The sequence below is a fragment of the Cenococcum geophilum genome, assembly GCF_001692895.1.
Source record: "Cenococcum geophilum 1.58 unplaced genomic scaffold K441scaffold_26, whole genome shotgun sequence".
Taxonomy (NCBI): Eukaryota; Fungi; Ascomycota; class Dothideomycetes; order Gloniales; family Gloniaceae; genus Cenococcum; species Cenococcum geophilum.
In genome coordinates this window covers 2,008,915-2,035,863 of record NW_027137584.1, presented here as the reverse complement: position 1 = coordinate 2,035,863, position 26,949 = coordinate 2,008,915, and the positions used below count along the sequence as shown (strand labels likewise).

Here is a 26,949-nt window from a genome sequence, read left to right as displayed (position 1 = left end):
TCCGTTCTTTTATTACCTAGTTCCTATAGACCTTATTCTATAAGTTTCTACTCCTTAAAATAAACCTTTTTATATACCTTCTTAAGATAGATTAACCGAGCGGACGCCGTAAGACGAGACTTAAGGGCCTATTACTAAGCATTAGCAGCTTCCCGTTTAGCGTCCTAAGAATAGCGTAATTTAGTAAGAGTAATAAATAGCTTATTATTTAGCCGCGTAATAGTAGATTAAATATAAAACCCTAAGACAAATTAATTAGGGAACTAGACGACTATTTAGAGTAATAGGTCGCGTATATTTAGTATTAGAGATAAAGCGAATATTATAGGACAAATAAATATTCGCTTTAGTATACTTTAAGTAAAAGGATAGTTATTGCGAAGATAGGTTCGCTAACGTAATATAAACTAATCCCTTTTTTAAGCAGTAAGAATACGGAGATAGTATAATCTCACTAAGAGATAATATTATAGCTATAGTGCGAATATAACGAGCAGTTGTTACGGACGCTTTAAGTACAATATTACGACTACTTGGAGAAGAGACGGAAGAAGCTAGTTAGTTAATTTAGGCACGGTCTAAGATAGAACCGGTAGAACTATATAACGAGGAATAGTAACCGAGGTTATATAACATGCTATGTATTAAACGAGAGGAATAAGAGGAACTTATATACCTTATATATAAGACGTATATTACGTATAAGAAGGATTTTATAGGAGTACGGTTATGTATTTAAGGACCCTTAGTCCCTACCTAGATAGTTCCTTCCTTATAGTGATTCTTAGAATACAATTAGAGTTAATCTATTAGGCAACCACTCCACTAGTTATTATTACTTTATTAACTTTAACTTACTTTACCTATATACCTAGCCCATTAATAAGCCTATTATAGTTCCTGCTATAAGGTTCCGTTATATAATTACTACCTAATTATGGTAATAAGTATAGAAAGTCGAATAACATACTACTAAAAGCAGCCACTATAATGCTATTGACGGCGGCAACTACTTTAAGGTTAGGTAACGATACTAGTATAGTAGACACTAACTTATAGCAACCTATAACGGTCGGATAACTATAAGAGATAGTTAACCAGTTAACAGAAAATAATGTAACGCTAGAAAATAGGATTAACGGGATAGGCGTAGTAAAGGTTAAGTTACCATTAATTAAAAGGTACTTAGGAGAGAGATTAAAGCTTAAAGGATTCCTTATATAAATGCACTTTAAGGTAGTATAGGAGGGAGTAAAGCCGGTAACACCTATAGATTAAATAGCCTACGCAGGACTATTTTTAATAGGAAGGGCACTTAAATGGTTTAAGCCTTACCTTATAAAGATATAAGCGAATAACATAATAACTACTAACTAAGAGGTACGGTTTATATTCTTAAGCTAGAATAGATTTATAGAGTAACTTATATAAATATTTGGAGACCCAGAGGCAGTAACCACGGTAGAAAGAAAACTTTAAGATATTACGCAACGAACCTTAGCAATTAAGTATACAACGCAGTTCTAGATATTAGCAATATAAGTTAAGTAGAATAATAGGGCGCTTATAGCACAGTATAAATAGGGACTTAAGGCTAAAGTCTAGGACGTAATTATCCTAATAAAAGATGCGGACACCCTAAGGGAACTAATAGATTAGGCGATTAAGATTAATAATTAGATCTACTAAAGGGAACAGGATAAGAAAGGTTAGGATAGAGTTCTATAGTTATATAAGGTATAGAGTACGTAATAACCTAAGCTAAGTTAGAAACTATGGTATAGCGCAGAGCTAATAGACCTAAGTGGTACTAATAAAGCCTATAAGAGAGGGAGTAAGAAACCATGGAAACCTAGAGGATAAGGATTAAGTAATTAAAGGTTTAAGGAGTAGAGGCCAAATCAGGGATCTTAGTAGTAGAAGACATTTAGGCGGACTCTATAGCAAGAAAAATGGTTTAAAGAGGGAGCTTACATAAATTGCGGAAGATAGGGTTATTATATTAGAGACTATAGAAGTGGGCAGAGTCACTATATAGTAAAAGGCACGAGACTAGCAGACGATATATACGTACGAAGGGATAATAATATGCTGCGAGGAACGAAAGAATGTTTAATTAAAAGTTTTGCGTTTTGTTATAACAACGCATACCAAATTTATAAAGACGCTAAGTATAGCGTAAGCTATTAGCTATAGAAGCTAGTACCTATAGAATATAGAGGAACTAATAAACTAGTTCGCAGATCGGATATTAAGGATAATAAATTTAACGTAGGCAAAACATTTTGTAACGATAAGGTAATAAGAGCGGTTTACTGGGAACACGCAGCCATTAGAGATATTACACTAGAGGTAAAGAATAATTCCACTATAGAATAGGAAACATTAGTAGGGATTAAGACCCCACTAGACACGATGTCTATTGCTTTATAAGATATAAGAGAAGTAAAATAGCGAACTACTTCGGCACTTAATAAAGGCAAAAGGCCAAAGGCTTAAGATTCTTAAGATAAAATAAAAGATAACTAAGATTCTTAAGACGAGATAAGGTAAGCTTAAGGACCTATAATGGACAAAAACCAATAAAGCAAAGCAGTAGCTTAGTTTAAAGATATACAAATAAGCTTGGGATAGAAGTTCCTATAGGTATAAGATTCTTAAGACGAGATAAGTAAGATTTAAGACTCTTAAGACAAGATAAGAATACTAAGTAAGCCTAGTTAGACTAAGGCTGGAGCTAAGCTTAAGTTAGAAGCAAGCTTAGGATTAAAGAATCTAAGGGGTTAAGAATTCGGAGTGCGAATTAGGACACCTATAGGTAAGAGGTAAGAGGCTTCTTTATAGATTAGAGAATCTATAGTGTAAATAGTAACTAGATTAGGAGATAGATATATAGACTTAGAGGACTTACTAGTAGAATATAGTGTTTAGACTAAAGATTAAAAAGTTAATAGTAAGATTAAGAAGTAGGACGACTTTAAGGATTAGAGCGTAAGGCGCAAACTAAAGGAAACTATAGAAGAATTTAAAGCAAGAATTATTATATAGTAAGAATAGAAACTAGATAAGAGATCTAGTATATTAGGACGTATAAGGGACAGAGCGCTAATATAAAGAATTACTAATAGGCCAAGAGCAGATATACTAAGAGCTAAGTAGCTTACCGAACTAAAAAACGAAGAGGATTTAGGGATTCCTACTAGGTTTAAAGAACGACACACTAAGGGCTGTTACAATATAGTAATAAGAAGATACTTCCTTACGGATAAGCCGTATATACTCTAGTAGCTGTACTAAAAGTGGTATAGGCAGAGGCACAATAATAAGTGGGAAGATTTCTATATATAGTTAGACGAGAAAGTTATCTAAGACTACCCGATTACGGAAAAGGCTATAAATTATATTAAGGGAGCCTTAATTATAACGTTAAAGGATCTAGAGGAATAATTAGAGGACTAGAGAAGTGAGAGACGCATCTTAGTACCTATAAATAAAGTCGTAACATTTAGATCAGCACAATAAAGGTTTAAACTTAAGGATAAAGACGAGCTAAGAGTTAACCTAAAGCACCTAGTACACTATACGCTATTATGGATTGTATGCGTGGACAATATATATAAAATGTATAAAAATCCAAAGGAAAAGAATCGGAAATACCCTATAAGGATATACTAGATAACAGATAAGTAATAGTATAGAAATGCCAAATATATATATAGATAGCATCTAGCAGAAGTCTAAAAGGAAGGAGATTTAATACTTTAATTAGGAAGATTCCTTACGGAAGAATACTTAGACGGATAATAGTGGTAGGAATGCCTAGAGAATACGTGTCTATGGTATATTAAAGATAAAAAGCGAACTAGGTATTAGCCTAAGAGTAAGCCAAGTATATAAGGATTAAGCAGCTAATAATTAGGAAAAGTAGAGGCCTATAGGACTAGAGAGAGCTAGTAGTAGAGCCTTAGACCCTTAAAGGAATTTAAGGACGGCACCTAAATTTATAAATTAAGTGGTAAGATTAACAGTTTGAGGCATTAATAGATAGTGGAGCAATAAGGAACTATATCTCGCTAGCAGTAGTTAAGAGAATAGGACTACCGCACAGATAAAAGGAGTAACTTTACCTATTAGTGATAATTTTAGGAGATCTAATAGCCTATAGAAGAGGGATTATTAATCTTAAAATAGGACCTATATAGCTAACTATTAAAGGAAGATAAATTAAGATGTCTTTTAATATCCTACTATTAGGACGGGACGAGGCAGTATTAGGAATGCCTTAGTTATAGGAATATAATCTAAAGATTAATTGGATTACAGGTTAAGTTAATATTAAAGATACTCAACGCTATAAGATGCGATAATAAGCTAAGTTAGTATAGTACTAAGTTGGAGTAATATATAAGGAGACTAAGTAAGGCTTAAGTTACGTACTAAAAAGACACTATAAGTATAGTAAAAAACTATAGTTACCGGAAAGTAAGAAGCTGTTAAATTATATAGCATGGGACTATAAGATAGAGTTAGAACTAGGAATAAGTTTAAAGTTCTTTCTAATCTATAAGCTTACTAAAGAAGAAGGTAGAGTATTAAAAGAGTTTATCTAGGAAAACCTATAAAAGGGATATATTAGACTATTATAGTTATTAGTAGGTTATTTAGTACTATTTATACTAAAAAAAATGGTAAACTAAGGCTATATATCGACTATAGATAGTTAAACAACATTACTAGAAAGGATAGGTATTCTTTACCCTTAATTAGCGAAATCTAAGATAGGATAGGTAATGCGCAAATCTTTATAAAGATAGATCTAAGATAGGCGTACTATTAGATTAGAATTAAGGAAGGCGATAAATAGAAGGTAGCCTTTAGGTTAAAGGAAGGACTATATAAACCATTAGTTATATAATTTAGGCTTATAAACGCACTAGTAATATTCTAGAAGTATATTAACAATATATTAGGAGAATACTTGGATGAATTTATTATGGTATACCTCGACAATATTATTATTTACTTAATAGCTAAGGAAGAACACGGGGAATATATTAAATGGGTCTTAAGGAGACTATAAGAAGAATAGATGCTAGTAGCAATTAAGAAATACGAGTTCTTTACTAGGAAGACCAATTTTATTAGATTTATTATTAAACTAGGCCAACTTAGTATAGATCTAAAAAAGATTAAGGCTATAGTAAATTAGTAAGAACTAAAGAATATTATGTAGTTAAGATCGTTTCTAGGGTTTTGTAATTACTATAGAAGGTTTATAGCGCAATAGTTAAAGGATATTAAGCTATTTACGCAATTAATAAAGAAAGAAAAACTATAGGCATGGGGAAAGGAATAGAGAGAACTTTTTAAGAAAGTTAAAGAGTTGTTTACCTAAGAGCCAGTTTTTAAAATCTATTAACTAGAACTAGAAACGGTTATAAAGACGGATATATTAGATTATATACTAGGGGTATACTTTATATANAGNTATTAAGANGGATAGCACCTAGTNGNATACTATAGTTNGAAGATAACACTANTAGAGTTAAACTATNANATCTATAATAAGGAGTTATTAGGTATAGTTATAGTATTAAAGGAATAGAGAGCATTCTTATAAGGCATAAAGAAACTATTTATAGTTAAGATGGATTATAAGAACCTAATAGGATTCCTAATTATAAAGGAACTTAATTAAAGATAGGTTAGATAGGCGGAGATGCTTACAGAATACTATTTTAAGATTTAGTACACTAAGGGTATAGATAACACGCGGGCAGATGCTCTAAGCTATAAAGCTAAACTATAAAGTAATAAAAAGCCATTAGGGGCTTTACTGCAAAAAGATATAGACGGACTAATTAGATATAATTATCTAAAAATTATAATAACTTAGAAAGAACTAGAAAGAGTTTATAAGATACCAAAAAGCTTTTAGGCGTAAAGGATTTTAAAAGTATAATTAGAAGATCCGTAGATGGATATATACGAAAATTAAGAAGTAAAGTATATCCTAAGAAGTATAACAGAGCAGTTTATAGAAGACTTCTATAAGGGACTAACTTAGGGACATAATGGAGCTATAGGCTTAGTATTAAGACTCTAAAAGGAGTATATTATTAATGGAATCTAAAGCTTAGCGCGAAAAATTATAAGGGAATATTTAGATTGCTAAAGAAATAAACTAATGAGGTATAAGCTATATAGAGGGCTATAACTTATTTAAATACTAGAAAGACTATAGGAGGTTATATTATAGGACTTTATTATTAAGTTACTAAAGTTAAAAGATCCTATTACCGGATAAGATTATAACGCGATTTTAGTAATAGTAGACAAGCTTATAAAGTAGGGATACTTTATAGCATATATAGAAGAAATCTTAGCGGAAGATATCGCTAGAATCTATATTAAGGAAGTGTTTATAAGATATAGAGCACTAAGTAAGATTATATTAGATAGAGATTTAAGATTTATAGCAGCATTCTGGGAAGTATTCTTAGCGGAGTAAGAAGTTTAAGTAGTAACTTTTACCGTATATTATCTACAGATAGACGGTTAAATAAAAAGATTAAATTAGACACTAGAACAGTATCTAAGGCATTATATTAATTATGCATAGAATAATTAGGTATCGCTATTACTAGTTATATAGTTTACATATAATATAGCACCTTAAGAAGGGATAAGTATATTACTATTTAAGGCGAATTATGGATATAAGCCAAGAACATTATTATTACTATAGTAAGTAAAGAAAATGAGTAGTATAGCTAAAGAGAGAATGAAAACGTTAATTAATCTTTATATAGACCTTATAGAATCAGTAAAGAAAGTATAAAAGAGAATAAAAAAGTACTATAATGCTAAGAGATCTAAGGGACTAGATCTTAAGGAGGGAGATAAAGTATAGCTACTATACAAAAATTTTAAGAGTTAACGACTAAGTAAGAAGTTGGACTATATTAGACTAAGACCTTTTAAAATTATATAAAGGATTTTACTAGTTATGTTTAAGTTAAACCTACTAGCTAAAATAAAGATCTACCCTATATAGTATATTGTAATACTAGAGCCAGTATACGGGAATATTAAGCCACTAGTTTATAAAGTAGACACATATAGAGGATAAGAAGAAGATAAATAGTAAGTTTTAAAGATTATTAGTTATAAGGACATTAACAATAAAACATAGTACGAGGTTAAGTGGATAGGTTACACTAAGACTACCTAGAAGCTACTAGAGAATTTAAAGAACGCTATAGGAAAGGTATAGGAGTATCGGAAGAGATTAGGTTAGGTAGTATTAATAAAGAAGGATCGCTAAAGAATGAGTTACCTAAGGGGGACCTAAGAAGAGTAGTTACTGAGCTATTCGGATCTGTTTCCTTCTCTATTAAAAGAGAATCCGTTCTTTTATCGCTAAGTTCCTATAAACCTTATTTTATAAGTTTCTACTCCTTAAAACAAACCTTCTTATAAACCTTCTTAAGATGAAGTAAATAAGTAGACACCGTAATCTGAGTATTTAGAGCCTTCTGTTCCGTATTATAAGAACGTTCTAACTTAGTAAGGGTTTAAAACAGTTCACTATCTAGCCGTGTAGTAGCAGATTAAACACAAGACCCTAAGATAAATTAATTAGGGAACTAGACGACTATTAAGAGTAATAGGTCGCGTATATTTAGCATTAGAGGTAGAGTAAACGTTATAGGACGAATAAATATTTGCTTTAGTGCACTTTAAGTAAAAGGACGGTTGTTATAAAGATGGGTTCGCCAACGTAATATAAACTAACCCCTCTTTTAAACAGCGAGAATATAGAGATAGTATAATCTTACTAAAAGATAATATCGTAGTAATAGTGCGAGCACGACGTTAGGCATATAAAGAAGAAATTGCTTTAGGTATAATAAGCAATAATATTAACCAAATTAATTAGATAGATATTACACCTCTAATAAACAACTTAGAGATGTTTAGAATCTTTAAAGACAAAGATAGAGAGAAGGGAGATAGTATTATAAACGCTTTAAGTATAATATTACGACTACTTAGAGAAGAGACGGAAGAAGCTAGTTAGTTAATTTAGGTACGGTCTAAGATAGAACCGGTAGAACTATATAATAAGGAATAGTAACTGAGGTTATATAATATGCTATATATTAAACGAGAGGAATAAGAGGAACTTACGTACCTTATATATAAGACGTATATTACGTATAAGAAGGATTTTATAGGAGTATAGTTGTGTATTTAAGGACCCTTAGTCCCTACCTAGATAGTTCCTTCCTTATAATAATTCTTAGAATATAATTAGAGTTAATCTATTGGGCAACCACTCCACTAGTTGTTATTACTTTATTAACTTTAACTTGCTTCACCTACACACCTAGCCTATTAACGAGCCTATCGTAGTTCCTGCTACAAGGTTCCGTTATAGCAGTTAAAGAAGAAGAAATTGCTTTAGGTATAATAAGCAATAATATTAACTAAATTAATTAGATAGATATTATACCTCTAGTAAATAACTTAGAGATATTTAGAATCTTTAAGGATAAAGATAGAAAGGAGGGAGATAGTATTACGGATGCTTTAAGTACAATATTATAACTACTTAAAGAAGAGACGAAAGAAGCTAGTTAGTTAATTTAAGCATAGTTTAAAATAGAGCTAGTAGAGCTATATAATGAGGAATAATAGCTAAGGTTATATAATATAATCTATATAATCTATAATAGAGTAGATAAAGTATACGTATATTATATATAAGAAGGATTTTATAGGAGTACGGTTATATATTTAAGGACCTTTAATCCCTACCTAGATAGTTCCTTCCTTATAGTAATTCTTAGAATATAATTAGAGTTAATCTATTAGGCAACCACTCCACCAGTTATTATTACGTTGTTAACTTTAATTTATATTACCTATATACCTAGCTTAATAATAAGCCTATTATAGTACTTACTATAAGGTTCTGTTATAAGGGTCTATACTATAATAATAAATATTAACTTTCTATAGCTCCCGGATATCTAAGTCTATATTATAGTATTAGAAACTAGTCTTTAGGATAGGCTAGGTATTATACCTTAACCCTTAAAATAATCCGGATATTAGAGCTTATAGCATAGTATTAGGTCTTAGCCCTTAGAGTAATCCGGATATTAAAGCTTATAGCGCAGCATTAAATCTAAATCCTTAGGGTAGTCTAAGTATTAAAGCTTATAGTGTAATACTAAGTCTTAACTTTTAGATAAGCCTAAGGTTTAATATTCGCAATATAGCACTAGATCTCCGATTACGAAAATTTCTAAAGTTTAAGATCTGCACCGTAGCACTAGTTCCTAGGTAGTAGGAAATCTAGAAATTTAGAATTCGTAATATAGCATTAAATCTCCGCTCCTAGAGAATTCTAAGGCTTAGGATTTAAGTTATAATACTAAATCTCCGCTCCTAGGAAACTCTAAGGCTTAGGGTTTATAGGCTAATACTTAATCTCCGCCCTCTAAACTGGGCGCAGTTTAGAATTCGCGTGCTAATACTTAATCCCCGCCTTTTAAATTAGGTATGGCTTAGAATTTACAGTCTAATATTTAATCTCCGCTCTCTAAACTAGGTATAGCTTAGAACCTACGGCCTAGTGCTTAATCTCCGCCCTCGGCTTTAGATATAACGCAGCTTTAGCAGGTTAGTATTTAATATTCCTTAGCGTTTTACTTATTTATTAACTTAACTAAGACTAGGGTAGAGCTCTAATTAATATCCGGGTATTAATTGTTAATCTCTATATACGCATCTAAATAGTCTATTAGATTCTTATCTAAAAAGATACTAGGGTTTATACTAAAAGCTTCTAAAACCCGTAGAACCTATATTATATTAGCTATTTAGTTTAAGTGTCTTATAATCCTCTTAACTAGATATTATTTATTCTTCTTAGGCTACTATACCTTAAGCCTCTTAGCCAATATTAGATCTACCTCATAGTAAGAGAAAATAAAAGGACATATCTGCGCACTTTAAAAGTAAAAAAATCCGCTTACTAAGTGAACCCGATATCCGCTTATAACCCTTTTTCAGTACCTTAATTAAGTGGTAATTTTATATTAATGTTACTTTGTAAGTTAACTAGATAGCGCCTACTTACTTTAATTAGTAGTAATTTAACTATAAAGGATTTGCGCGTTACAAATAAGCGTATAAAAGGTAGTTGATATTTACTAAGGTAAGTTACTATAATAGTAATTATTTGTTAGTAAGCTAATTCGATAAAATCTATAGCGTGGATATTTACCTTAATTAACCTCTGTACTCTTACCTTATAATATTACACTATAAACTTTATTATTGTTATTTTATCTACTATCTATTAGCATACTACTATCTATAATACTTCTTTTATACCTCTAAATATATCCAATAGCTATTTAGTTAAGGAACTTAATACGCGCGACGTTAATGATAAAATAATTAAGGACGCTTTTAAGGACGCTCTTTCTTTTACTAATCCTTTAGAATCTCTACCTAGAGAGTAAGCTTTCTAATACTAAATTATACCTATAGCTAATATAATTTTAGGAAATACGTACTAAAGCACTCTTTGTTAGATCTAGCAGAGCACTATAATAAGGTTATTACAAAATCCGCCGGAAATCCGCTTACCTCTTTACTGCCTGCCTCTTTGCCGCCTACTTCTTTACCGCTTACCTCTTCGCCGCCTACCTTTAAGCTACTTATTTCTTCGTCGCCTATTACTTCTAAGGAGTTTAATCCTTGCCGTACTTTTACTTCTCTTAAGAGGTAGGCTAATAGAATTGCTGCGTAAAATTTTTAGTATAAGATAGCCTTTAAATCGTATATATTAGCTACACTTTTTTAGTGTCTTATCTACTAATTTACCTCTTATAGTAACCCAATAGAAATATTAGAGACCCCAAACAACGATAAAAAGAATAATCTTAATAACGCCAACTCTCCTAAAAGCCCTCCTCTATTCTCTTATAATCTCCACAGCCCTTATAAGCTTTGCAGTATATAGACGGCCTAAGCTATAATATTGGATATTAACACGAACGAGCGCCTTCCTATTTAAGTACCGTTAGTAAATAAATAGTACACCCTAAAAGCTAGTGCTTAGGAGAATATAAAGGAAACTCACTAGCGGATATATACCTATATCTAAAATATTAAGGGCAGCTCTAGTATACTGCGCGATCTACTATACGCTCTATGCGTTAAGTAAGACTATAAATATCGCGTCTATAAGCAGAACTCTGGGCTATATTTTAGAGGTGCGTACTTAAAATATTGCTTAAGTGGTAGGTTATGCGAAAAGGTATATGCTAATAGTATACTATTATTCTATTAGCTAACACATATATAAGATAGTTTGCTAAAACTAGAGCCGGTTATACCTTAGCGCAAAAAACGTACGTAATTAGCTTCTGCTAGTAGTCTAGCTAGAACGCCTACTAAGAAGGTATAATATCTATATCTTAATAATACGGATATTGCTAATATCCGTATAGCTTTATATCCGCACTATCCCCCCTCTAGAGACCTCCCCTTCCCCTAAAACTCTTACTTATAGTAATATGCGCAGCTATAGGGGCACCTATTCTACCGCTGCTCTTTCTACTCTTTTACTAATTCCTAACACGCCTAGTACTACTTCTAGTACTACTACCGCTCCCGCTAGCACGGAGAATATTAGGGTGTATTTAGTAATTGCTATTTCCGCACGCGTTAATATAGTTCGTAAATAGGTAACTAAGATAGCGAAAGATGTTTAGGCTATAGATCGCCGGTTAAGTAAGCTTAAAGATTCTCTAAGTAAGATAAAGGATAGGCTTGCGTTTATAAGGCGTAGTATTACAGCACTTATACGCAACGCCGGGTTACTAGATATAGAATTTAAGTAGATACTAGTTAACTATTGCTGTAGGTTAGCTATTACTGTGGGTTAACTATTATTATAGGTCTAGAGTAATAAAATAGTAGCTCTTACCTCTTTGCTACTATATATATAGGAATTAAGTCTTTACCTTATATTTAATAGATATAATTAATATTATAATATCCGTATAAGCTAAGATAAAGATATCCATATAAGCTAAGATAAAGATATTTATATATCCGCACCGTTAATAATTACTAAGGTAAGTCACTATAGTAGCAATTATTTATTAGTAAGCTAATTTAATAAAATAGGTAGCGTGGATATTTACCTTTAATTAACCTCCGCACCTCTTCTTCCTCTACTAACCTTTTACCTTATAGCACCGCACTATAAACTTTATTATTATTGTTTTATCTACTATCCCTTAGTATTCTTCTATCTATAATGCCTTTATTTACACCTATAAACGATATTAATATAAATAACAGCAGCTAGGCAGTTAAGGAGCTTAATATACGCGAAATAAATAAGGATGCTGTTAAGCACGCTATAGCTGCTTCTACTAAACCTTTAGGCTCTATTTCTAAAGAGTAAGCTTTTTAATACTAAATTGTACCTATAGCTAATATAATTATAGAAAATATATACCGAAGCGCTCTTTATAGGATTTAGTAGATAACAAAAATATAGATAGAGCAAAATCCGCTAAAAATCCGCGTACCTTTTCGCTACCTGCCTTTCCTTTACCTGCATCTTTGCCGTAAACCACTTTACTATCCGCTTCTTTACTATCTGCCTCTCTACTACTGCCACCTAATACTTCTAAAAGGAGGCTTAATAAAACTTAGTTATTTTCTTTTCTTAAAAAGCAGGCTAAAAAGGCTGCTAATATAAATCTGAAGGCTAAGATAGCCATTAAATCGTATGTGTTAGTTATACTATTTTAATATCTTGTCTACTAATTTACCTCTTATAGTGACCTAAATATTTATAAGGTTTCTTTAGATAGCGAATCTTTAGACAGCGGTAAAGATAAAGATCTTAATAACGCTGACTTTTACAATCTCCGTAGCCTTTACAATCTCTATAGTCCTTATAATCTCTATAGCCCTTGCAATCTCTATAGTACTACAAATATAAACAAGCGCCTTCCTATCTAAGTGCCGTTAGCGAATAAATGGTACACTCTAAAAGCTAGTATTTGGAAGAACATAAAGGAAAGTCGCCAGCGGATATTAATACACGTTTAGAATATTAAGGGTAGCTTTAGTAAGCTGCGTAACCCGCTATATACTCTATATAAGAAGTATAGCTATAAATGTCGCGTTTATAAGAAGGACTCTAGGCCTCATTTTAGGGGTGCGTGCTTAAGATGTTATATAGGTGGCAGGTTGTGCGGAAAGGTACGTGCTAATAGTATACTGTTATTCTATCAGCTAACATATATATAAAAAAGTTTACTAAATCCAGAGCCGGTTATACCTTAGGGCAAAAAACATACGAAGTTAGCTTCTGCTAATAGTCTAGCTAAAACACCTACTAAGAAGGTATAATATCCGCGTGTTAATAATACGGATATTACTAATATCCGCATAGCTTTATTCTCGCACCATCCCCGCCCGCGCTACTACGCCTCCCCCCCCTTCTAAGGCCTCCCCCCCTATTAAGACTCCCACTTATAGTAGTACGCGTAGCCGTAGAGGCACCTACTCTACTACTACTCCTCTAACTCTTTTACTAATTGCTAGCACGCCAGGTGCTGCTACCGCTTTTACTAGCATTAAATTTATTAGGGTGTATTTAATAATTACTGTTTCTACGCGCGTTAATATAGTTTATAAATAGGTAACTAATATAGCGAAAGATATTTAAGCTATAGATCGCCAGTTTAATAAGTTTAAAGATTCTCTAAGTAAGATAAAGGATAAGCTTGCGTTCCTAAGGCGTGGTATTACTATACTTATACGTAATGCTAGGCTACTAGATATTAAATATAGGTAGATATAAATTAGCTATTGCTACGAGTTGGCTATTATTACTAGTTTATAATAATAAAATAGTAGCTCTTACTTTTTTGCTACTATATATATAGGAATTAAGTCTCTACCTTATATTTAATAGATATACTTAATTAATATTATAATATCCGTATAAGCTAAGATGAAGATATTTATATATCCGCATTATAAAACAGCTTACTACTACGTTATATACTACGCACTAAGAAGATTATACGCTGGCTAGAGTTAATATTAATAAAAAGAACTTAATTAATATATTAAGATAGAAATGTACTATAAGCCTAAGCATTTAAAAGTCCTCTAGTATATTATCTGTAGCCTTATTAAATCCGTCCTTATAAGGGTTATATAGTAAACCGCTAATATAAGACATCCGCATATTAAAATTAGTAATGCCGCCCTATAAAAGCCGCTCTAATCTAAGTTAAAGAATAGTAGGTACTTTAAACCTAACGTCCTATATACACTAACGTATAATTAAATCCTTAGTAATTATATCTGTAAGGGACTAGATATTAACTATAGGAGACTTAATTATATAATTAGATATCGTCCGCTTACTAAACGCATCCTTAAACTTAGCACGAAGAGGTCCAGTATAGTTTATAGTAAAAATACTCCACTTAAATAGAGAGTCTACTCTAAAGGTTAAGTTTCCACATAATTGGAGTAACTCCTTTAGTTAAAGATTTAGTAGTTTATTGAGTCGATCAGCTTTAAAAAAGCTATTTAGCTCTCCGCGATTATTAATTAGCCTATTTATAAGTATAGCCTACTAAAGTACTAGATTATACGCCTCCATTATAATTAACCTCCAAAAGTACATTATTTTAGATATATAGTTATTACTTCTTAATCCAGTAAAGTAAAGGCAAAGGTAGGCAATTATACGCTTTAAAAGGCCGATATCCGCATACTTAATAGCGTATTTTAACACTTTATATATTTTAACCACCTATAGATACTAAATATAATTAAAGAACTTTATATTAATAATCTAAGTAGGCTGGCTTATAGTAGTGGAGCTGGGTTTTATAAGTAATTAATTTATAATCTAAGAACCTCCGCGGGTAGAGGTCTGCGGAGGAACCAATTTATTAGCCTTACGGCCGACTTTAGAGCTAAAACCCACTGCGTAGATATCCTTAATATGCTATAGAAACTGCTTGGGCGTTAAGGATCTAATATATCTTTTAACTATACCTTCTTTATAGATATTAAGCCTATTATAGATATATATTAAAAAGAGCGCAATAATATAGGTATTAAAACTGTGTAGTACTAGCTCCTTAAAATAGTAAAAGGGAGGGCGCTCTATAGGAATATTTTGTTGCTTAAGGTAATTTATATAAGTATAGAGCGTAGAGTACTACTATGTATATTACTTACCACTAAAGAAAGTCTTTATAATTATATATAAGAAGTTTAACTAGAGGTGCCAAAGACCTAGAATAGGTAATACCTAACAGTAGCTATTATATAAGAGTATAGCCTCCGCCCGCTCCCGCTTATAGGTATAAATAAGCTTTACGGTTTTTTAATTACTATATACTAGATATAATCGGTCCTAAAAATCATTATCGTAATTAAGCTGTAGTTGCTCTAGGAAGATCGTCTTAAGTACGTAGTAGTTACTATTTATAAAAGCCTCGCTTTCTATAATAGGGCCTAGGTTTATATAGGTTATCTTTATAAATAGTAGAATATTAATCTTAGGTATACGCGGATATTTAAATTTAGTATTAGATTTAAAAATACTATTTATAGCGGCCGGATATGTGCTTTAGAGAGTATCTGCAATTATAAAAATAGATATCTAATTTTAAACGCTATTATATATATTACCTAGCACCTTAGTAATATCCTTAATCCAAAGTTATACTTAGTTATATAGTATACTTTAAAAAAGGCTACTAGGGGGAATATAAGATCCGCGGATAAGCTTTCTAGTAGTATAGAAATAGAAAATATTAGTGTCTCTAATTAACTAATATCGCGTTTGCTTAAGGTAATTAAAATTATTATATATAATATAGATATTATTAAAAGCGGATATTAATTAGAGATAAGTCTTTAATAACGTTAGTGCCAGTATATTTACTACTAGTATTATAACCTTCCTTAAAGCGTTCAGCTAATTCTATCTTTTAGTAGTTAAGCGCCGTATATCTATTAATAAGCCCTAGTCTATAAAGTAGTAATAGAACCTAACGCTTTATACCTATGCCTTAAAGATAAAGACCAAGAAGCCAAGTAAAATAGTTAGTAGAGCTTTAAGCGCGGCCTAATAAAAGGATAGACGTAAGAAGAATAACCCGCCCTAGGTGCAGATTTCGCGATTTATCGGTTCTTAATTATACTAATAATCCTTCTATTAGTTAGCAAAGTAGAGGGGTATATTAGCTAATTGCCTTATAGCCCTATAAGAGTTAAACATCTTTAAACTCTAGATCTAACTTCTATAGGCTAAAGATAACTGTCTTCTGCTAAAGATTATAAAGCTCTTTATAGAGGATATTTACAACCGTATTAATTAGTTCCGAATAAATATATATAATCTCTATAATCGTATTACGGATTTCTTTGTCCCCTAAAAGGGTAGCAATAAGCCCCTTTACCTTCTTCTTTTTTTCTTTCTTCTTTTTTTACGCCTTATTATTTCTTATACCTTATCTTTTATTAACACTAAGCTATAGCTATACTAAAGAAAGGTTACTAAAGGACTATCGCCACTTCTATAAATACTATAGAATAATTCTAACCTTTTCTTCCTTTAATATCTGCTTAGCGGATGCCCCAGTTAGTGTTTAGATAGGCGTCCGCTGGTTAACTAATATTATATTTATAGTGGGAATAGGCGATTTAATTATTAACATATTACCCGTTTAGCGGCGCTTTTTACTTAACATTATGGGGGCTAATAAGGTAGATATACTTATTAATTATAGAGCTACTTCTACGGATTAATTTAACGGTATTTCTGAGATAATAGCTGCTATAGGGTGGTAGATTAATTTCGTTAAAAAAGGTAACTACTCTATATATAAACAAAGTCGGATCGCTTAAAAAACGTTAGAAAAGTCCCTTACTCGCCTAATACGCTAACCTCTGCGGGGTTGGCCCTAGCCAGCTTAACACTAAGGACCAGCTTAACGCCAATTTTACTATACCATCTATTTTTAACGCCCTATAATACACAACCACGCTATAAATTAATAGTATGGAGATTATTGCTCTATCGAGCAGCGTATAGAGTATGTAATAGATATAATAGAGGGTCTTAACAAGCCTAATATTACGTCTTTTTCGCGTAAATTCTACGTGCTGTACAATCGACTTACGTAACGTGTTAGAGGCCGATAGAGCAAAAGTAACCGCCCTAGTATAAATAAACTATTAAATGACGCCTAGGAGCGAGCAGTTAGGTCCTATATTGCTTACTATAATAAATTAGGCATACTAGCTATGGTTTCGCAGCTAAAAGGTGCTATTTAGCGCATCCTTAACCTTAACCACCCTGATGGTAAAGCACCTCCCCTTAGGCAGCACTTTATTACGCACTAGCTAGCTGCTAACCTAAATTGTAAACGCGTTAAGTAAAAGTTAAAGGAGCTTAATTAGGTTGCTGCTAATAGTATAGAGGTATATAAGGCTTATTTTAACGAGTTTAAGGCTATAGTCTATAAGTACGGCATTATTTAGGGAGATATATATAATATAGACAAGACTAGCTTTAGAATTAGTATAAGTAGTAGCTAGTAGATTATTACTATAGATTACCAGAAGACTTACCTCTCGCCGTTAAAATTAAATCGCGATTATATTACGTTGGTAGAGACTATTTTAGCTAATAGTAAGGTTCTACCTCCGCTCCTTATTATATAAGGCATCTACTACCTTTAGTAATAGTATGCTACTACCGCGCTGCCTAATAACTACCTAATTAGTACGTTGCTATTTAGATACTTAAATAATACCCTTTTAATTAAATGGCTTAAGTACTTTAATAAGTAGAGCGTAAAGTAATAGCGTGGCGCTTACCGGCTCCTAATTTTTAACGGCTACGGCTTATACCTAATAAAGGAATTCCTTAACTACTACAACGACTATAAAATTATACTATTTAGTCTACTACTTTATATAAGCCACAACCTACAGCCATATAACGTAGTTATATTTTAACTATTTAAGCACTACTATAAGCAAGCTATTAAGGTAGTAACTTAAACTAGGTATATAGATTTTAACAAGGTAGAGTTTCTCTATACTATTAACTTTAGTGTAGTTAGTAATAAATCTTATCATGATAAGATTAATCAATAATCGTTATTAAAGATTATCGCTTATTACTCGCTTATTTTAATAATTACTAATAATTTCTTAGCGCACCCTACTATAGAGCAAAATATCAAATCTCCTGGTTTCTCTAGGTATTATATATAATTATAGCTTTAGAAGCTGATTCCTCTCTTCTTATAGGTACTCTTAACTTAATTAACGCCTCTAGCATATAATAAGAGAGGAGTTTAAGGTCCCTAATTTATTAATACTCCCGCCTACCAAATAATAATAAGCCAAAGCTTAATAAAAAAGGCTATAAGATTATCTACTGCTTTAAGTGCTTGTACGGCGTATTAGTAACTACTAACCTCCGGAATTACTTAAAGTCGAAGCATTAAATCATTCTGGCAGTTAGCGATAGTAGTACTAAAGTTGCAGCATATAAGAAATTAAAGCAACTTTATAATAAAGCTTCCGCCTAGAATAATATAACCAAGTTTAATTTCTAGGTACTTAAGAAGATTCTTAATAAGGACGTTATTAAACAGGCTTTTCTTAACTTAATTATTATACGAAACCTTCCTTTTCGGGCTATTAAATGGCTAGAACTTTATATACTCTACTAGGCTCTAAATCCAGAATTAAGAAGCTATATCCCAGTATCTTATACAACTATTACTAAAATAGTTAATAATTTATTCTAATTACAAATGGATATTATACGGAAGAAGCTTTAGTCTACGTTAATAAATATTTATCTTGCTATTAATATCTGGATCTTACTAAATAACTACCTTCTTCTTATAATCTGTGCTTACTTTATTAACAACCAGAAGGTACTAATAAAAGCTCTTTTTACTTTTTATACGGTAGCTAGTTATAGTGGGGAGGACTAATAGGATGCTTTACTTCTAGTTTTAAAGAACTTTAGAATCGTATAAAAGCTTAGAGCTATTATTGCCGATAACTCTAGTATAAATAACACTCTCTGCCGTGCAATTAGTTAGTATCTTCTTAAGAATAAAGATATTAAATGGGATCCCACGCAATAGCGGATCCGTTGCTAGGGCTATATTATTAATCTTACTATTCTAGCATTCTTATTTTAAGATATTATTAATATTAAGCAAATTGAGCTATACAAAGAGGATAAGGAGAGTGGGAAGGAACTTAGTAAAAAGGAAAAGAAGGAGAAGTAAGACTTATTTTCGCGTATAGGTGTACTTAGTAAGCTTTATAATATTATTGTCTATATACGCTCCTTAGCTGCACGTATAAAACTATTTAAGAGTTATATAGGGAGAAGGATTCCACTTAATAATTATATATAATGGAATAGCTAGTTTTATATGCTTACTATAGCACTTAAGTATAGGAGTGCGGTTAACAAGTATGTAGAGGAAAACTTATTAACGCTCCTAAAGGATAGTCTTACTCTATAAGACTGGTAATTACTTTATATAATGTCGGAGTTTTTTATACCCTTTAAGAAAGCAATACGGAAATTATAAGGTAATAATGTAACACTTAACCAAGTGCTTCCTACTATAGATATTTTAATTAAGCATATAAATAGGGCTCTTATATGTCTATTCTTATTTATTATTTATAAAAACTAATGCTATAATAGAAACTATATTATAGCAATAAAGTCTTTATTTCTAGAATTATATATTACTAGGTAAAGTTTAATAAGTACTATATAGAAACTAATAAGTCGCCTCTTTATGCAGCTGCTCTTATTCTTTACCTAAAGCGTTATATAAATTATATTAAGAGATATTGGCTAGAGAAGTGGTAGAATAATACCCTATTAAGGGTTAAGAAGCTTTAGGAAAAGCACTAAGATAAGTATCCAGTTTCTGTATTATATAAGAAGGAGCCTAAATCCGAGGTATAGGAAGAATAGCTTAATTTGTTTAATCGTATTAAGCGGGATATTAATAATAAGTATACTCGTCTAGTAAGTTAGGATAAGTACGAGGATTACTGTTCTGGAGAGCCGTACGACCCTAAGGTTTCTGCAATTTAGTAGTAGGCGTAGGAGCAGTAATAAAAGCGTTGGCCGCGGCTTTTAGCATTTATATTTAAAGTTCTATTAATTTCTGCAATAAGCGATAAGCCAGAGAGAGTTTTTTTTAGTAGGCGTCGTACAATATTATAGGAAAGAATGCAGCTTAGAGTAGAGATGGTTAAAAAAACTAAGTGCTTAAAGAGCTAGTATCTAAAGTAAAGCTTATAGAATACTATCTGGGCGTGTCTCCTGCTATATTCTGCCATATTAACTATATTCTGCCATTTTCTGCCTATAATGGTACTAGGGCAGGTTACCTCTTACATATTGCCGCATTATGCCGCATTATGCCGTATTCTGCTATATTTCTACTATATTCTGCTATATTTCTGCCATATTCTGCCATATTCTGCCATATTCTGCTATATTCTGCCATATTCTACTATATTCTGCCATATTCTGTCACCCTACTATTGGCTTACTTACTACTTATTACGGTATAGGCAGAAAACGGCAGTTGCGGTGGAACTTAGTAGATAGTTGCGGTGGAACTTAGTGGATAGTTACGGTAGAACTTGGTGGACAGTTGCGGTGGAACTTAGTGGATAGTTGCGGTGGAACTAGGCGGATAGTTGCGGTGGAACTAGGTGGATAGTTGCGGTGGAACTTAGTGGATAGTTGCGGTGGAACTTGGTGAACAGTTACGGCAGAACTTGGTGGACAGTTGCGGTGGAACTTAGTGGATAGTTGTGGTGGAACCTAGTAGACAAGTTATGGTGGAACTTGGTGATATACTATTGATGTACGTTATACGGCTTAGCAATTTTTACTGATATTTTCGGAATAACTATAGGACTGGCAGAATATGGTAGAATGCAGTAATGCGGCAATGTAGTAGGTAATATACCCTAGCACCATTATATAGAGGCCTAAGTAACGCAATAAGATTAGAAATACAGATATTATTATAATTAAATTAATTAATAATGATCAATAATGATTAATAATGATAATTGTATCATTAATTATTGTATTATTACTAACTACACTGATTAACTTTATATAGTGATAAACCTTTAAGAAACGCTCTATATTGTTAAGCTGGGAGTAGGCTGGCCTATACCTATATAACCCTAAGATTATGCTTTAAAAGGTAGAGCCTTCTTAGCCTTAAACGCCACCACCTAATATTTATAATAACCCTATAATTAACCCTACTACGCCTACTCTAATAATGGTATAATTTTATAAACGATAGAGCATAAAGCTAAGAAGGGCTGCTAAGCGTAGTAGGCCTATAAATAAATTTAGGCTGCTTAAATACCTTAACGTTGCTAATATAAATATGGCTCTATAAACCCTAGCTAAGGAGGACCTTATAATACTTACAGCTGCGGTAAAATAGTAATAGCACCGCTAAATAATAAACTAAAAGGTAGTATAGAAGGGTGGAGTTATCACTGCACGTAGCGCTTGCGCTGCTATTAACGCGCGCATTAAGGTAAAGGCTTAGAAGGCTGGTAGAGCTGCTATAAGGAAGTTTAAGCAGGACGCTTAGAGCGCAGCCACTAAGGCTTTAGAGCAGGGAGCGCCTCCACAGCTACAGTGGCTGGATCCTATACTATTACAACACTAAGAACTGCGTAAATAGTCAAAATATATCGTGTTTTGCGGCCTTAGGAGTAACTTGTATACAGGTTGTGTAGCAAAATTGGCGTTAAGCTGGTCCTTGGTGTTGAGCTGGCTAGGGCCAACCTGTCGAACGTTGAGGTCACTCTCAGGTACCACCTTATGACTCACCACCTTGTTCTCGTATGTCTTACTACTGTCTCGGTCAACGACTCGGTCAACGACACGGTCTACGACTCGGTCTACGATACGGTCAGCGAAGTAGTCTACTACCTATTTTCCTTATGTATTTATAGAGGCTCTAGAGCCACATTCAATAGACAGAGTTCTTCTTAGTGACTTGTCCGTCCGACACAACCCCGCAGGGGTTGGCGCGTTAGGCGAGTAGATCATAGAATCAACTTTTTAATAAAAAAGGTTAGCGATATCCGCTTGCGGATATACGTATGTCCGCTAATTGATTCTATGGTCTAAGCTTGCTGAGGTAATCCTCGGGTTTGCAAAGACACCTTTTCGTTTTACCAATACCCGCCGTTTCATCTCTTTTAACGAACTGTCAAAGAGTAAATTCCACAAACACTTAAACCACGCCCAATCGCCCAAGCAACCTTTTTGTCTAGCCTTCCCTCTCTCTCGCCTGCATCCTAAAATCATATTCTACACGCATAGAAGCTAGCATGTTTCGCTTCCTTTGCAACAAAAGCGCTATCGATACCCTCCAACGAAACAAAAGAGTTATTCACATCTGTAATATATGCTGCCCAAGTAATATTAGAATAGCCACTTTAGACTTTGGGTTGTCTCAATTAGCGAAAGTAGACGATAGACAGCTTGCAAATAAGATTCTCAACTCGAATGGATATTTCCCGATAGATCATGCCGCGCGCTGAGTGACCAAATATGCCATCACGCAACTTAAAATATCTAGTTCTGCCGCTAACACAATTCCTAAATCCTTGGCCTGCGCAAATTACGGTGATCGCTCAAAACCCCGCACCTCAAAGCTCCAAGCTCGATTCGTTCAATAGCTACTACGCGAAACGTACGTCTGGGAGCCACCTAAAACCCTTTAAAAGGCCCTCGCCAATCCAACGCAGAGCCTTAACCTGACCAGAGATCATTAATATCGCTGTCTAATGCTGAAAACCTAAAATGTTTAACGAATGGAAGCTGGTAAAAGTAAAAGCCCTGGGCTCGTAAATCTGCAGAATATTAAGACAAAGAGTCTCCAGAATATGGCAAATCAAGAAGCTCAAAATTTGTAAAGGGAGCATGGAGTCCATTCGGATTCCATACGATCACAAAAACATACTCTAATAGGCTTTCGAGGACCTTCACAAAGACGAGGGATAGTATTGTGCATCACGCCTCAAAACTCAGCCTCGCGAGCGGCGACGCTAACGCACGAGCGGCCCGCCTCTGCGTATCAGGTCCGAAAACAGACATAGCGGCGCCGACACGGACGAATTCAACACCATTGTCGCCGCCGCTAGATCTCATAGTGAATACTGAATTCGAGGTAGGATTTGCTATGATAGGTTATATTATCTCCGCTGGATTTGTAAGATGGCAGTATGCGGAGGGATATTTACGCCGTTGTGGGGTGAGGGAGTTCTACAGAGGCATTTAAGAAGAAAGGAAAGCCCACGAAGATATCCATAAGACGCACTGATTTCATTTGCAACAAGCCTTCCGTGCAAAAAGTTCACTTCTCATTACAATCTCCCTACCGATCCAACTCCAGCTCCAGAAAACCACCCACCATGTCCGCCAACGCCCAAAAATACACCTCCAAGCTCGCCAACCGCAACATCCTAATCTTCGGCGGAACATCCGGCATCGGTTTCTGCGTCGCCGAAGCCTCCCTCGAGCATGGCGCCTGCGTCACAATCTCCAGCTCAAACCCTACCCGTCTCTCCAACGCCCTCAACCGCCTCAGGTCGTCCTACCCCGACGTCCCCGCCGAGAAGCTGAACGGCTACACGTGCGACCTCGCCGACTCTGGCAACCTCGAAGCAAATCTCGACGCGCTGCTGAGCAAGGTGACGGCGGGCGGAGAGAAGAAGATCGACCATATTGCCTTCACGGCCGGGGATGCGCTGGATTTCCCTACTATCGCCAACGCGACGCCGGCTGCGGTTATAAAGCTTGGGGGTGTGCGCTTCATCGGCCCTATCATGATTGCCAAGTTGATCCCGAAATATATGAATCTCACGCCCGCTTCTTCCTTTACGATTACCGGCGGAGCTAACACGCATAAGCCTGCGCCGGGTTGGTCGATAGCTGCTGGCTGGGGCGGAGCGATAGAAGGGCTGATGCGTGGATTGGCGGTCGACTTGAAGCCGCTGAGGGTGAATATGATCAGTCCGGGCATGGNGAAGACGGAGTTGATTAACAGCTTCTCACCGGAGATGCTGGATATGGTTATGAAGAATGTAGTGACTCAGACAACGGTGGGTGTGATCGGGAAGCCGGAAGACACAGCTGAGGCATATTTGTATGCAATGAAGGACCAATTTGTGACCGCAGCTGTGATCGACACGAATGGAGGAAGGTTTGTAGCGTAGGACTCGGAGCCTTCAATGGGGATGGAGAGTTTTGAAGGTAGTAGGTAAGACTAGGAAGGATTTGGTTCCCATATTTTTAGTCGTGTTTCAAGGGGTCACAGGACGCAGTTGAAGGATGAGTTTCGCAGAGAAATGAATATAATTTCGTAATGAATATAGCTCATATCACCTGCCCATTCACCTGCAACCCCCGGTTCGGGATTAATGGAAAGCTATCTTGTTGTAGTTGTTCATCCGTCTTCAGTAAACGTCGCAATGTCGAGCAGTCTGCGAGTAAACCTCTAGCGCCTGCTTCGCGCATCTTACGCACACCTTCGTTATCACGTTGCAGATCATACCGGAGCGCGACTTTGAACTTCTTCCCTACCATAGGGTATACTTCGTATAGACGGTCGAAGAATAGATCAAGCATATCGATGTCAGACTTCACATTTTCATCTCCCGTTTGCCTCCAATCAATAATTAGGACGCAGGATACGAGGTAAATGTCGGGTGCAATATGAGGATTAAAAAGCGGATCGAGAGAGACGCGTGACATGAGGCGAGCTCAGGATACGAGGTAAATGTCGGGTGCAATATGAGGATTAAAAAGCGGATCGAGAGAGACGCGTGACATGTCTTTGATGAACTGAATTGTACTTCGAGCTGCGGCAACGCACTGCGCAAAACGCGTATTCTCTTCATCATTTTCCGCCTCCAACGATGCAGGCTTGAGCACAGTAGCTCGATAATGAAGAAGAATAGCAATTGTGTTAAGCATTACATTGAGCCATGCCACGTGCAAGTAGTCATCAGCTGATGCTGCGAGAATTGAAGTGGCTACCCGTGGTAGACTGAGTCGAAATCGAATAATTTGCGAGTCTAAATAATTGGACTCACGAAAATAATCCTCATCGTCGGGAGATCCGTGGAGGTCATGGACATGCTCCACTACACGTCCAAGAATAACGTAACTCTTAATCAGGTATTGGAATAGATCCGCCGAACCACCTTGCGTACTGGGCGCTGCAATAAGCTTGCTCAGATTCCGGCTGAAAGGAGTGGATCGGATATCATCTAGTGTCTGAAATATGGTGAGCAATTATGATATAAAAGAGATCGAAAAGAGGAAAATATTAATCACGGATCTATAGGTGTTGATTAGCGGATGACCTACCAACGTTGCTGCCGATTGAAACCTTCGCTCCTCAATCGGTAGGTTAACCATGTATTGCCGATCATCTATTCCATGCGGCCAGCCTATGGGCCAGGATTGGCTTCTATCAAGAATGAATAGGCTCCACAACGTCCTTCGATACTCCTCTCTCTCCAGACTGGACTTTGGCGGAGGACCAAGCCCAAACCTACCTCCGGTCTCATCATCTAGTCTATTCAGACTGAGAGCGCAGGCCTGCCTCCAAGCTTTACCAAGAGATAGCCAAGCTGTGGAATACTGGCCAAGCTTGGAGGCATGAAATGCAATACAAATCCCAGTTTGAATTACTCGTAGACCTGGTAGAGTATCTCTCTGGGTGAGTTCATACAGTTCTTTAGCTTGGTTGAACCATACGTCTCTGTAGGCCTGAGTTGTCGGATTAGGATGGACCTTCGCTGACATTGATATGATAGCGTAGACGAGGAAGGGAGCCTGCTTTTGTATCTCTTGACTTTTGACCTCACCTAGAAGAGTAGTTTTATGAAAGCATGGTAGTAAAGGATAGAAGTGCGAAAAGAACAGTTCAAACAGCTCGATTAGCTGATGGTCTGGTGGTAGGCTTGGGCGGGACAACTCTGCTGACGCAGACACTTCAAAATTATTCGATTCAGGAAATTGCCACGGTATCTCTATATGTGAAGAGAAATCTCTGGAGAACTCTGGACTTTGCAATCCACCGGAAGCAGACATGTATTGCGCATTTGGGGACAAAGGTGTATTTTGAGACCAACTGTCCGTACCGGGAATAAAGAGTGTAGTTGGATGGATATCAAATGATGGGAATGCTGTAGAAGAGGTTGTCAAGTCCTTCTGCAGCTGAACTGGATATAAAAGGCCTCCGGAGTTACTCTCGGAAGGCTGTAACATTGGAAATACGGTTGCCGAGCTTAGACGCCATTCAGGCTGGCCGTCATGCGGAGTTACTCTCGGAAGGCTGTAACATTGGAAATACGGTTGCCGAGCTTAGACGCCATTCAGGCTGGCCGTCATGTGTCTCGGAAGACGTCAAGTCGCTTCTAGCAGACATCGACGCCCGCTGCGAGCTAAAATTTGGTGCGGGGGCGGAGTAGTCGCAATGAACATTCCACCTGCGACACAATGTGCACGTTGGACGGACTCCCTGAAGAACAACAAGTTATTCAAGTCTCATCACAAATTGGAGGAGATAAAGGGAGAAGCAACATACATCGCATCTCTTCTTGCGTTGTCTACAGCTTTTGCAGACTTGCTTCCGCCGAGATGATCCAATACTAGGTGGGGTGGCGGAAAACATAATGGTGCTTTATATTTGATGCTAGAGCCTTAGAGGAAGTTCTCATATGGATGATGTGCGGATT

The 26,949-nt window shown here is 35.1% G+C and overlaps 3 protein-coding genes across 3 annotated transcripts; 2 read left to right on the top strand and 1 right to left on the bottom strand.

The window, feature by feature from the left end:
- Positions 1-17,958: 17,958 nt before the first annotated feature.
- K441DRAFT_565142 (uncharacterized protein) lies at positions 17,959-18,108 on the top strand (the record flags this gene model as incomplete). The annotated part of the gene is made up of 1 exon (XM_067643684.1): positions 17,959-18,108. A coding segment is annotated over one exon (150 nt), but the record flags the coding sequence as incomplete, so codon positions are not given.
- Positions 18,109-23,515: 5,407 nt separating this feature from the next.
- On the top strand, positions 23,516-24,615 carry K441DRAFT_697147 (NAD(P)-binding protein). The gene has a single exon (XM_067652952.1). The coding sequence runs from the start codon at positions 23,614-23,616 to the stop codon at positions 24,415-24,417; it is 804 nt and encodes a 267-aa protein (XP_067503094.1). The 5' UTR covers positions 23,516-23,613; the 3' UTR covers positions 24,418-24,615.
- K441DRAFT_723145 (uncharacterized protein) lies at positions 24,498-26,302 on the bottom strand (the record flags this gene model as incomplete). The annotated part of the gene is made up of 3 exons (XM_067654082.1): positions 24,498-24,963; positions 25,057-25,480; positions 25,574-26,302. 3 exons carry the CDS (start codon positions 26,300-26,302, stop codon positions 24,578-24,580), a joined length of 1,539 nt encoding a protein of 512 aa, XP_067503093.1. The 3' UTR covers positions 24,498-24,577.
- Positions 26,303-26,949: the final 647 nt, after the last annotated feature.